The sequence below is a fragment of the Urocampus carinirostris genome, chromosome 9 (genome assembly GCF_059441175.1).
Source record: "Urocampus carinirostris isolate Australia breed hairy pipefish chromosome 9, RoL_Ucar_1.0, whole genome shotgun sequence".
Taxonomy (NCBI): domain Eukaryota; kingdom Metazoa; phylum Chordata; class Actinopteri; order Syngnathiformes; family Syngnathidae; genus Urocampus; species Urocampus carinirostris.
This window is the reverse complement of record NC_142357.1, coordinates 39,274,312-39,288,123: the sequence shown is the minus strand read 5'-3', so window position 1 is coordinate 39,288,123 and position 13,812 is coordinate 39,274,312. Positions and strand designations below refer to the sequence as shown.

Here is a 13,812-nt window from a genome sequence, read left to right as displayed (position 1 = left end):
TTTGGGGCGGCAAACGAGCGCCATCTAACAGGATGGAAAATGACCACTGAGATATGTCGAATTTGAAAAAAACGGCGAGTAAAAAACTTCGTGAATCGAGAAATGGAGTTTAGTGTCGTTTATCAAATGAGTCAAGAAAACAAAAGGATTTTCTTGCACTGCAGACACAAAATTGAGCGTGCGCTTCAGCAAAAAGTGATGGGAAATGCATTTTCTTTTGGTTTGAAACGATCGCAAACGCTGAATCATTCGAGTATTTTGCAGATTCTAGGTCAAAATGGAGGCGCGTTCCCGGAATATGCAAATGAGCTCACCATGTTGCATTCTGCCTTTTGTGTTGCAGAGGTTTCGCTAAAAGTCAAGCTCATCCCCAAGAAGTGAAGATTAGCGTCGACGAGCGCCTCCACGCTAGTTATTGATTAGCGATCAGCGGCAGATTATCAGCGACGGCTAATAAAGACGATAGCGAGCAGGCAACTTTGCTATCTGCCGACGTGACGCCGTCCTGACCTTTCCCCTTTGAGAGCTGCGTTGACACCTAGCGGGCTAGCTAGCTAGCAGGCTCGCTAGCGTCCGCCATGTTCCAGCGGAAGCAGCTGCTTCTGCTGTTGTGGAAGAACTTGACCTACAGGCGTCGGCAGAAGGTAAGTCGACCGGGGGTCTCCGACTCGAGGTACCCGGGTGAGAGTGGGCCCGACCGGGTGTTACGCAGAAAAGATCAGGGGAACCTAACGTTCCACTGTTTTCAAATACACAGAATAAAATCCTCCCCCAAAAGAATTCATAGGAAAATAAATGAATGAAATGAAATTATCTGAATTTATATTGCGCTTTTCATGTCAAGACTTCCCAAAGCGCTTTACACTGTGCATCACATTTCCCAATAGCGGCCGTGCAGCCATGTAAGGCGCTAACCTGCTTATTGGGGGTATTAGGGGTTCAGTGTCTTACCCAAGGACACTTCGACATGTAACAAGGAGGAGCCGGGATTCGAACCTGCGATCTCTTGATCCCAAGAAGAGTTCTCTACCTCCTGAGCCACTGCCGCCCCTAATCCGTAATCTGCTCGGACAGCACTTATGTAGTGCCTCCTAGTGGTAGAAAATGTCCCTCTTGAAAATAAATGATGATTTATATGCCCTGCGATTGGCTGGAAACCAGTTCAGGGTGTTCCCTGCCCACTGCCCGAAGATAGCTGGGATGGGCTTCAGCACCCCCGCAACCCTACTGAGGATAAGCGGTGCAGATAATGGATGGATGGATGGAAGGATGATTTATCTCATCTCATTAGCTGCACCGCTTATCCTCAGTAGGGTCGCGGGGTGCTGGAGCACATCCCAGCAATCATCGACTAAACAACCACCCTAAACAAGAGCACAAAACGGATCAGGGGGGAATTTTCGTTGTTTTTCGCACTTCTTTTCACACTCATTTTTATTCCTTAGGCCAGTCTTTAGGCCAGTGCTGTCAAACGTGCGTCCCGTGGCTGGATCAGGGCCGCCGAGGGTTATAATCCGGCCCGGGAAACAACCCAGAGAGAAGCGCGAGAAAACAAACAAGTTGCTCTTTTAAATATGGCCACTTGATGGCGCCAAAGCCAGCCGCCACTCTCAAAGCAACTGGAGCTGTATTCCTTCTCTCTCCTTCTCTTCCTTCTGTTTTTTTCCCCTTTTTCCCCAGTCTCTCTTTCTTATTCGATTTCTCTTTTATTCTATCTCTCTCCCCCTCTTTCTCTCTCTACTTTTCATCCGGTATTGTTTTAGGCTGTTGCAGTAGCTCAGGAGCTAGAGCGCTCGTCTTGGGATCAAGGGATCCCAGTTCGAATCCCGGCTCGTCCGTGTTACATGTCGAAGTGTCCTTGGGTAAGACACTGAACCCCTAATACCCCCAATAAGCTGGTTAGCGCCTTACATGGCTGCACGGCCGCTATTGGGAAATGTGGAGCACATTGTAAAGCGCTTTGGGAAGTCATTGACTTGAAAAGCGCTATAGAAATGCAGATCATTTCATTTCATTTATCCTGTCTCTTTTTCTTTAATCTAGGATTCCCCCCACAAGAGCGCTTTTGTTCCCACGTGTCCCCGAGCTTAAATGAGTTTGCCAGCCCTGCTCTAGCACTTCCTTGTAAATATTTTTCCCCTTTTATCCTGACGGTCTATTTTCTTCTTCTACTTTAATATCTTTATGACCCGTTTATTCTGGAGTGTCCTGTCTAATCTCTTTTTCACAACGTTCTTGAAAATGAAGACAATTCTGTCTAACCTGAAAAGGGAGTCAAAGTGCACGTGTTTTACAGTAGTATATAGTCGTATCCAGGGTTGGGTAGGGTTACTTTAACTTGATTACTTTTAATTACTTTTGGATTACTCCAAGGCCAAATATGCTAATAAAAGACAAAAGAAATTAAATATGAATAAAATTACTAAATTTTGTGCAGGCTTGGGGAGTAACGGAATACATGGAACAGCAAAAATGATTGGATTTATTTTCATTTTGTTTCTGTCGCATTTGATGTTCGTTTTGCCGGAGATCAAAGAGATCAAAGCCAGGAGAGAAAGCTTACCACGTGTTGTGAGTCATCATTTGATTCATATTTAGTTTCTTTTGTCTTTTATTAGCATATTTGGTATTGGAGTAATCCAAAAGTCATTGAAAGTAATCCAGTTAAAGTAACCCTACCCAACCCTGTTTGTTACTGACTTCCTAATCCGATTAACCACTTAAAACCAGAGACAGACATCGAAGATTTGATTTGGATCCAGCGCCATTGATCGAGTTGGACGTCGATCTTCTATTTTCCGCATTGGTCAATGAGTAGTTAACTCGGCCGGCTGTGGGTAAATTCATTATTGGGAGTAGGGTTAAATAGACTCGGAGTACGAGGGTGTGAATTTCTCCTCAAGGAGATGTTCTCCCTACCGTCTATACTCGTATCTACGCCAGATTTCGAGCTATTACATACAAAACTGAAATCAGAGGGTCCGTTTATTTGATTTTGTGTCCCAGTAGCCTTTGGGGAGTGTTATTTTGGGATCAACACGTGATAAAGACTTCAAAGAGAAAAAATAGAACCCCAAAAAAGTTGTGTAGTTAGGCAACAAGTTCAGTTATAAGTGCGTCATAACAATAGTGTAATAAGATTTAGCGGCACCGGAATTCCTAAAATTCCATAAATGAGATCTGAATACTCTTATTCTAAACATACATGTCATCTTTCTCAAAATTTTGTATACTTGTTTAGGGTGGTGATGGCCCCGAGGACAAAACAGCCTCTGAGCCTGTCAGTCCTTTTTTTAAGGGACCTGTAGCACTGAAAAGAGGCAGTATGCCAAAGAGGTGGTGGCGGCGGCCAGGGAGAGAGAAGTTATTTTATAACGTTGGCTCTGCAAGCCGGGAATGTCCTCTGGACTCAGCTGAGAGTAGCCCGTGAATTTCTGGGCCGTGTTGACGACTCCTTAAGCTTTTCTTCGTCCGCTGCCGCGCACCTGGTTTAGCATACGTAGTTCTTTATTGCCAGTCGTTGTCGGTGGCATTGTTCTCCAGACTAGGCAGAGAGTAGCCCATGATTTTCTGGGCTGTGTTGTTGACTCTTGTGTGCAGCTGCAGCTATTGGTGGAGATCGTGTGGCCGCTGCTCATCTTCTTCATCCTGATCGGAGTTCGTCTCAGCTACCCGCCTTACGAGCAGCACCAATGTGAGCGGGCCGGCCCGGTTCCCTGTCAGATGCCCCGTCTGTCTGTCCGTCCGTCTCTCCGCCTGTCCGTCCGCCTGTCCGTCCTCCTGTCCGTCCGCCTGTCCGTCCGCCTGTCCGTCCGCCTGTCCGTCCGTCCTATCAGCCTCAGATAAGCCCGTGCGCTCGTCCTTTGAGCTGTTTCAGCCTGTATCTCCTTTTATGGGCGTCATAATGGGATGATGTCATCCTCCGAAGGTCGATTGGGCCCTTCATAATCACAATGTACCATAATCTTTGGATTTTTGGGTTGTTTTTCCACCATTGGGTCATGTTTTGAGGTCGTTTTTAGAGGGATTTAAAAAAAATATGTATATATATATATATATATTTTTTTTTTTTTTTAGTTATTTTTGGCGCCGTATTTGGGTCGTGTTTTTTCCCTGTCATAATTTTGTGGTTTTATTTGGAATTTTGGTAGTTCTGCTGTAGTTTTTTGGGTCTTTTGATTTTTTGTTTTGTTTTGGGTCATATTTTGGTCTTTATTTGTTGTTTTTTGGGTCGTTTTGGGGTCCATTTCCAAGAAGTTTTTTAGTGTTTTTTTTTTTTTTTGGGTAGATTTTTATGGTCTTTTTTTTCTGGGGTTGTTTTTTTTTTTAATCCTTTTTCTGTCCTTTTTAACTTTCGGGGACATCTCTATAGTTTTTTGTTTTTGTTTTTTTGAGTATTTTTTAAAATCATTTTCCTTTTTTTCGTGTTGTTTAATACTTTATTTGTTGGACATTTGGGTCGTTTTCCTGTAATTTTTCTGGGTCGTTTTATTGTTGAAATTTGATCGTTTTTTGTTTTCGGGGTTATTTTATTGTCTGGTTTTGGGTCACAGCTTGCTCTTTATGAGTTGTTCTTGGGTCATTTTCCAGTCGTTTATGGGCTCACTGTACCCGTAAAGTCATTTTGTTGGTTCATTTGTTTGTTGTATTGTATTAATTTATTTTCGCAAAGCCGGAATATTAGCAAATGAGCTCTTTTTGTTTTGTTTTTTTTCCTCCGGGCGGGCAGGTCACTTCCCCAACAAGGCCATGCCCTCGGCGGGCACCCTGCCGTGGATCCAGGGCATCCTCTGCAACGCCAACAACCCGTGCTTCCGAAGCCCCACGCCGGGCGAGTCGCCGGGAGTGGTGGGCAACTTCAACGACTCCATGTGAGACCGGACGCCGCCTCTTCCTCTGCTGAGTCCCACACCTGAGCGGCGCTTTTTATCCCCTTTTTTGTCTCGCGTCCTCCAGTATCTCTCGGCTGTTCTCGGACGCCAAAAAGATCCTCCTGTATAGTCAGAACGACAAAAACGTGGAGGGCTTCAAGGAGCTGGCGCGCGCCCTACGGAAGCTCCGGAGCGGCCCGACAGGTACCGGGGTGTATTTTCCGGCAGCTTTTGGTGTCGCGTCGTTTTTTGGTGGGATTTTTCTTGTTTTTTCTATAGCTTTTAGTTAGTAATTTTGAATTGTTTATTCTGTTTTTTTTTTTTTTTGGCTCGTTTGTGTTTTTGCTCATTTTTCAGTAGTTTTTTGTCGATTTTTGACGTGATTGTTTTTTTTTTTTTTTGGTTCGTTTTGAGCTTTTTTTGGGGTGATTTTGTTTTTTGGTCATCTATCAGTAGTTGTTTTTGTTTCAGTTGTTTTGTCATGAGGTTTTTTTGGAGGTTGACTTTTGTTTGCTTTCTGTTAATTTTCAGTCATTTAGTCTTTTTTTCCACGTTTTGGGTCATTTCTGTCATTTTTTATTTTTTAAATGTCTTGCTTTGGTCATTTACTTGGTCCGTTTTGTTCTTTTGAGTCGTTTTTAGTCTTATTTTATTTTAGGTGCGTATTTGGATGGGTTTTTTTTATTTTTTTTATTTTTTGATCATTCTTCATCTGTCATTTTCCTTGGGTGGTTTTCCAGCCATTTTTGGGGTCCGTTTTTAGATATAGTCAAGTCCCTCTCCTTGTCTAACCCTTGATAAGAGAGAATTTCAAAGGGTATCTATTTCGACGAGTCCGAGGAAAGAAGAAATCCCGAAACCTCAGTAAAGGGAATGCATGTCCGTAAGGCTTTAACAGACAATAGAAATAACAGAAATCCTGCAAAAATGTCAACGTTCCTGATGCGAAACCTGGAGCGATGCGGTCAAATTTTCTTTCTCGGCTCAGTTTAGGTCAGACCTGGTGCCTTTCTTTTTTTAGGGCCTATGGACTCTGATAAAAAAACGACCCAAAAACCGAAACCAAAGGCCGAAATCGGCTGAAAAACTGGACCTAAAGAAACCCTAAAATGACAGAGAAAAACCCCAATAAGAAAAAGCGAGTCGGTTATTCTGCCTTTGGGTTTCGGTCCGTCTTCACATTCTCAGCGCTGCCTTTCCAGAGTCGGTCCTCCCTTCCTCCGAGGGCGCGACCGTCCTCAGAGTTTTGTCCTTTTGCGTGGAAGCGGGCCGACTCGATTCAACGGAGAACTTTTGTCTTTGTGCGCCCGACTTTTCTTTTTCCACAAACGGAATGCGCCGCTTTGTCTTCAAAGAGACTCGAGTTTCCAACCTGCTCCGACCTGCTCCGGAGGCGGGGGCGGGAGCGGGGGGTGGAAGCGCGTTGTCCTCCAAACCCGAGAGCGCCCGAATGCGACACGGAGCTTCGGAACCGGGAGCGGCGCGGGGTTTTTGCCGACTTCGGCGCATTTTGTCCCTTTGACGATGCTGGTAGCCGATGCACGGCAGAATGGGGTCGTCACGGCGACCGACAGTCACCGGGGTCTCGCCCGAGGGTTACCGCGGGAACCGCACGTCGCGATCCGCGGCCCCGCCCCCTTTGGCAACGCCGTCGATGCGGGTTTCGACTCGCACGCCGGTGCAAAGGCGGCTCGTGGAAAGAAGTCCCGCTTATGGGACGAAATCTAAAAAACGGGACCTGATTCCAAGTGCACAACTTAGACATTTTTGCCTCCATTTTTGTTAGTTTCTTTAGAGATCTATTATTTTATTTTTTTGTTTTTGGTTGTTTGTCAGTCATATTTTGATCGGGGTCATTTTTCAGGTCATTTTTGTTGTCATTTTAACAGCACATTTTTCAAGTGTTTTTTGCCTTTCTTCGGTTGTTTTCTTTGGCCTAATTTTGGTCGTATTGGGTTGTTTATTATTGAAAGATTTTTGTTATTTGTTTCTCAGGGATTTTTTTGGGACATTTTTTAGCCTTATTTTGGTCATTTTTCGGTCGTTTTTACAGTCATTATTAAGGTTTTTAATCAAATTTCAATTGAGTTTTTTGTCGTTGTTCGCAACGGCGCTAATGCAAGTCTCAACCGGCAAAGGCGGCTTGAGGAAATGAGTCACGCTGACGTGACAAAATCTCCACGTTGCAAAAACGGGACCTGATTCCGAGGGCAGAAGTCGGTCAAAGGAAAAGTGCAAGGGGCGCTCTGTGACACGCAAACGATCCGTCGCAGCGTAGCGCCTACCCAGGGCGTAGTTTTTGCGTGGACAGAGGGGGCACCTCCCCACCAATATTGAGCAATCATTGATTTGTCCCAGTGTCATTTTTGCTGGGGACGCATAGAGTCAAATGAACGTGCGTCCCCGGGACGCAACTTTTTCAACACGAAATTGTCATTATTACCCGATTACTTTTATTTTTAACAAAGATTTACCGCACTCAACTTTTCGTCGGGCAGATCCCCCATTGTTGTTTTGGTCTCGCGGTTCGAGTTTTCGTCTGCACTACGATCTCGGCAAACGAGATCTCGTTGATTCGAGATGACGTCATTGTTGTGGTGCTTGTCGTCGAGGGAAGGTGAAAATCAACACAAAATTGGATATTACTTCAGTGTCAGTATTAAGTCGAAACACAATGCAGAAAGTGATAACAACGGCAATAATTCCGGCACGAAAAAACAGCGGAGAAATTCTTCGGAAGATCGCTAGGAAAACACGAGAGGCTAAGAAAACACGTGTGTTGAAGCGAACGACTCGACGAAAGAAAATAAACAAAATAATACTCCTAAGCAGGATAAAGACTTTTCTGCCAAAATGGACTTAATTTTATTCCTGGTTACGCTATGAGGAGGATGATAATGGATTGGACCTTGAGAAGGCATTTCAACTGTGGCGTGACAGCAAACCACGAAGAATATATGAAAAAATCTGAAGCGATAACTACTCTGTATTACCAATTAACTGTGATGATTAAAACTGAATGAAAATATAGATTAATATAATTATTTCAGCAATATTATTTTGTATAATGTACAATATTGTTGTGAACTGAAAAATCTTGAAGTGATAACTGATTTGTATTACCAATAAACTGTGAGGATTAAAACTGAATGAATATATAGATTTATATGATATATTTGTCGCCGATTTACAATTTCAACCTCGATAACACTAAATTTTGGGGACCCATAGATCTCTTTTAGGACCCATAGATTTTTGAGCATGCGAGTCCCCGGGACCCATCACTTTTCAGAGGTAAAATGAACACTGTTGCCCCTATTGATATTTTGTTGAACAAAAAAAAATGCGCTATGCCAAAACCAAACCTATGGCCTCGGTCCTGATCTTTGAAAGGAGGAACTTTCCCTTCAACTTTCCCCGACCAAAAACTCACCCAATTCTAGTCAGACAAAATCCGGTCAGTATTGCTGAGGGTGGCAGGATGCACAGATTGCGTCTTTTTTTGATTTAGTCAGCTTTTAGTCATTTTTCAGGTCATGTTATTCTAGTCATCTTTGGATTTGATTTTTTTAATTTGTTTTTTTTGGGTTAGGGTTCTTTGTTGGGTTGTTTTTCTGGGTCAGATTTTTTGTTTGTTATTTTAGTCATTTATCAGGTATTTTTTTGTTCATTGGTCATTTTTTGAGGTCGATTATCACGACGTTTTTGGTTGTTATTCCGTCAGATTTGTTTCTTTCTTTGTCCATTAGTTCTTTTTTGGGGGTTTATATCTTGACCACTTTTGTTCGCGTTTCAGTTCTTGTTTTTGATGGCATTTTGCTTTTTGGTTGCATTTCTGGTGTTTTTTTTTTTTGTCATTTTCTTTGGTCGTTTTTCAGTCATCTATGATATATTTTGTTTGGTACTCGTATGGCGGCACAGTTCTTGTCATGGGAACCTGTCGTGGGTTCAAATCCAGCTCCAGACTTCCTGTGCGGAGTTTGTATGTTCTCCCCGTGCTTGCGTGGGTTTCCTCCGGGTACTCCGGTTTCCTCCCACGTTCCAAAAACATGCATTTCAGGTGAATTGGCCGGTCCAAATTGTCCCTAGGTGTGAATGAGCAAATGAGTTGTCTGTCACTGTGTGCCCTGCGATTGGCTGGCAACCAGTTCAGGGTGTCCCCTGCCCACTGCCCGGAGATGGCTGGGATGGGCTCCAGCCCCCCCCGCGACCCTAATGAGGATAAGCGGTACAGCTGATGAGATGAGAGATGAGATGGTTGTTTTATTTGGTCATATATTGGACGTTTTTGGAACGATTTTTGTTCTGGGGTCCACCCGTCGACAAAAACCTCCCGCTTTGAATCTGCGAAAATGTTTGGCAAAGCGCAGCTGGCGTGTGTAGCTGAGGTTATGACGTCCGCATTGACTGTTTAAGGAAAAGCAAGAGCGCCTTCCTGGAAGCTGGCGAAACCCGCACACAAAATGCAACAGACGCCCCCGTGTGGCGCGGTGCTACAATATGCTTCAGATCAGGGGTTTCTAATGCGGGCACTAGGCTGCCCCCTGAAAAAACCTGAGTAGCCTGTGGACAGGTGCTTAAAGATAGAGCACCACTAATGCATCATTGCGATGTGCTTGGAATCTGGATTTCTCTCTATCATGAGACATTTTGACACAATCGGTGTTTTTGAACACATCAACACATTCTTTTTAAAAATAGCCTATAAATGATTTATGTAAATCACTTTTTGCCATTATACAAGGCTGATGCAGTGTTCATTTTACCTGTGAAAAGTGATGGGTCCCGGGGACTCGCATGCTCAAAAAAATCTATGGGTCCCAACAGAGATCTATAGGTCCCCCAAATTTAGTGTTATCGAGGTTGAAATTGTAAATCGGCGACAAATATATGAATAAATATATAAATCAATATATTCAGTCAGTTTTAATCATCACTCTTAATTAGTAATACAAAGCAGTTATCACTTCAGATTTTTCAGTTCACAAAAATACATTATACAAAATAATATTGCTGAAATATTAGTCTATATATTCATGCGGTTTTGATCACTTCATATTTTTCAGTTCATATATTCTCCGTGGTTTGCTGTCCCGCCACAGTTGTAATGCCTTCTCAAGGTCCAATTGCAGCAACGGAATTTCCATAGCTAATTTGTGGTTTTCATTGTCGTTGTGCCGATCCAATGTGCTTTTCTGAAAGTTCGTATTGCGAAATGATTTATGCAATCCAGTTTTTTTGTCACGCTGGGTGCACGCATCACAGAACATGTAGCCTCCATTATCATCCTCCTCATAGCGTAACCAGGAATATAATCGAGTCCATTTTGGCAGAAAAGTCCTTTTCTTGCTCTGAGTATTCTTTTGTTTATTATCATCTTTCGTCGAATCGTTCGCTTCAAAACACGTGTTTTCCTTGCCTTCGCGGTCTTCTGAAGAATTTCTCCGCTGTTTTTTCTTGCCGGAATTATTGCCGTTGTTACACTTTCTGTATTATGTTTCGACTTCTTACCGACACTGAAGAAAGGACCAATTTTTTGTTGATTTGCACCTGATACCAACTGTTTTTCGGAGCCATACTTCTCTTTCACTCGACAACCACCAAAACAATGACGAGATCTCGTTTGCCGAGATCGGCGCGAGACCAAAACAACAACGACGGATCTGCCTGACGAAAAGTGTGGAGTGCAGTAAATCTTTGTTAAAAAAAAAAAGTAATCGGATAATAATGACAATTTGCTGTCAAAAAAGTTGCGTCCAGGGGACGCACGTTGATTTCACCCAATGCGTCCCCAGCAAAAACGATGCGTCTAGGACGCAGGGACGCGGGCAAACGAGAACACTGCTGATGTTTAGGTTGGTGAATGAGCCTATGTCTAATAGTTACAACCTGGTAAGAGTAGTAACATAGTAGTGACAAGTAGTAACATGAGAGAGACTTGAAGCCCTTTTTGCTAATCGCTGACAAGAAAAATGAGTTCCTCACACGACGGACCGCAGGATTTGGCCGTAAAATATAGTGGACCGTGGGCGGGGCTTGCAGAGGGCCCGAAAAGCTGCCTGTAAATGTCGTGGCTCGCCAAGTGTGCGCTTTCTCTAGCAAAAACAGGAACGAGGGCCACAGAGCAGGTGAAAGGGCGACACGGTGATGCGATGTTTCTGGTGTTTTCAGGCTTCAAGTTAAAGCACTTCCTGCGAGATGAGAAGACATTGGCTCACTTCCTTTCCAGGAACGTGTCCTTGCCCCCGTCCGTGGTGGACCACATCCTGGAGGCTGACGTCAACCTGGAGAAGGTCTGTTTTGCCGTTTCACTCTTTTGAGGATTTTTAGGATTTCTGAGTTCCGATTGCAGTGACCTCAGATGACCTCAATAGGATGCCAAATGTCCTCTCTAGGAAACCGCTATCAATCTCATTATTTTAAAGGAGCTACACTTTTATTAATTCATTTGCGGTTTATTGAGCTATAGACCACGCAATAAATGAAGAAAAATTATAACAAAGTGTGTGAAAATGACCCCGACACGCCTGCTCTGGTGGCTTGTCAACATGGGGTTGTCATGTAAAGCGTCACTGCCTCCTACTGGTCGCACCTAAAAGGACAGGACAGCTCTATTCAGAACCACAGCTCTTTTGGCTCCTAGGTTTATTATTTTTTTTCAAAGGATATATTATCGATAATAACAACAAATTATACGCCAATGTATTTAGGAATTAGTCATTTCATATGTTTTGCAGGAGATTCCTGCAAAAAACATAAAATATGAATTAAAATATTCACAGATCTACATAAGAATAATTTAAAATATCAAACAATTTTAGCTTCTTACCCACTGAACAGAAAGTTAAGAGTTCTTTTTCCTATTTTTGTCTTCTATATTGAGCTTGATTATTACCCAACAGCCATGTAGCCCTTTTTGTGTTTGAAAGCATGTCAAGTCAAGTCATTTTTATTTGTATAGCCCTTAATCACAAAGAGTCTCAAAGGGCTGCACAGGTTATTACTTACTTACTTATTGCTCCAGCGAAGGTCGGGGGGTCCCGTCCCTGTGCGTTGAGCCGACCAGATGAACCAGGTTTTTCCAATGCTGGCGGTCTTGTGCCAGCTGTTCTGCATCCTCTACGGCAACTCCGTGTTGTTGGAGGTCGCCCGCAACGACGTCGAGCCATCGAGTGCGGGGTTTCCCTCGTGGTCGTCTCCAGCATGCGGCCTTTGGGTCAAACTGGAGAATGGCTCGTGTCGGATGGTCTGGTGGTAGACGAAGGACATGGCCAAACCAGCGGGTGCGGCGTTGTGCGACCAAGGAAGATGCTTGGGGCTGGCACGTGCGGGCTCTGAGCTCTTTATTGGAGACTCGCTGGGGCCATCTGATGTTCTCGATGGTTCTGAGAGCCCTGCTATCAAAACCATCGATTCTTGTGGCCAGGGTGTCGTTCAGGGGCCATGTTTCTGAGCCATAAAGCAGGATAGGGAGTACGGCGAGGTTGTAAATGCGGAGCTTCGTCTTGCGTGCGATGGTCTGGTGCCGCCAGAGTGGTTTCCAGAGAGACTGCAGAGCAGATGCTGCCAGGGCTCTTCTGCGGAGAATCTCTGGTTTTAGGTCCCCATTGTCTGTCACCATGGACCCCAGATATACAAAGCTCTTGACAGGCTCTACAATGTCGCTACCAATTTGGATGGGAGGTGGATCTGGTCCATCACCGACATACATGAACTTGGTTTTCGTCCAACTCACTTGCAGGCCAAGCCGCGCTGCCTCTTCGCTGTAAATGCCCAGAGCGTCTCTCAGCTGGCTGTAGGAAGTGCTGAGAATGATGGTGTCGTCAGCATACTCCAGGTCAGTCAGGTGGTAGTTGCCGAAAGACACTCCGGGGATGCGCTCACTAACCCTGAACATCAGATGGTCGATGATGCAATTAAAAAGGTCGGGAGCAGCCACGCAGCCTTGGCGAACGCCGCTGGAGATAGCAAACCAGTCGGAGTCAATGCCGTTGATACGGACACAGCTCTCTGCGTTGCTGTAGAGCAGCTTGAACAGGGCTATGATCTTGGGTGGTGCTCTGAGAGCTTGGAGGATGTTCCACAGTGAAGAGTGGCAGACAGTGTCAAAGGCGGCCTTCAGATCAATGAATCCGATATATAGATGGCGATCTTTACGGAATTCACGGGTCTTTTCTATCAGCAAACGGACGGCAGAGATGTGGTCCGTTGTGGAGCGGTTGGGCATAAAGCCAGCCTGCTGGGGACGGCGGCAGCTTCTGATTGCTGGAAGGGCACGGCTGAGCAAGATCCTGGTAAAGACCTTGCCCGGGATGGAGAGTAAGGTTATGCCTCTGTGGTTTCCACAGACAAGCCTGTCGCCCTTGCATTTCCAGAAGGGCAAGATGACTCCTCTGGTCCAGTCGGTGGGCAGCTGCTCCGATTCCCACACCTGGTTGAATAGGCGGGTTAGCCACTCCACCATGCCATCACCGCCGGCCTTGAGCATCTCGCCGGTAATGGCACAGATGCCGGGGGCTTTCTTGGTGTTCAGCTTCTTCAGAGCAGCTCTCACTTCCTCGGGTGTTACAGGGTCTGTGCAGCAGGTGTCGTTAGGAGGTGCTGTGCTCGCAGCCCCTAGGAGGGTGGGATCAGCCGGGATGGTGCTGTGCTGCAAGAGGAGGCTAAAGTGCTCCTTCCAGCGCTCGAGGCAGTTGGCTTCTGTCATGATGAGGTTGCCGTCTGAGTCCTTTACCAGGGCTGTCTTTATGTGTGGGCCGCTACGGGCTTGGCGTAGTAGACTGAATACGCGGCTCATGTTGTTGTTGTTGGCCGCGGACTCAAGCTGTTGGGCTTCTGCCTGCCAAAACCTCTCCCTATCTTCAGCAATGGCCACATTGCACAGGTTATTACACAGACTATTTTTCAGATTATTATTACATCATCTCCTGATCTGGAACCA

At 44.9% G+C, this 13,812-nt stretch overlaps 1 protein-coding gene across 1 annotated transcript in view; it reads left to right on the top strand.

Moving 5' to 3' along the window:
• Window positions 1–13,812, top strand: part of LOC148360252 (phospholipid-transporting ATPase ABCA1-like) — a 45,438-nt gene that overhangs the window by 2,759 nt on the left and 28,867 nt on the right. The window contains exons 2-6 of the mRNA XM_088343789.1: window positions 344–644; window positions 3,601–3,694; window positions 4,730–4,871; window positions 4,957–5,075; window positions 11,043–11,164. Of these exons, the coding sequence (XP_088199915.1) occupies window positions 579–644; window positions 3,601–3,694; window positions 4,730–4,871; window positions 4,957–5,075; window positions 11,043–11,164 (543 nt within the window). The 5' untranslated portion in view covers window positions 344–578. The remainder of the gene's footprint in view (window positions 1–343; window positions 645–3,600; window positions 3,695–4,729; window positions 4,872–4,956; window positions 5,076–11,042; window positions 11,165–13,812) is intronic.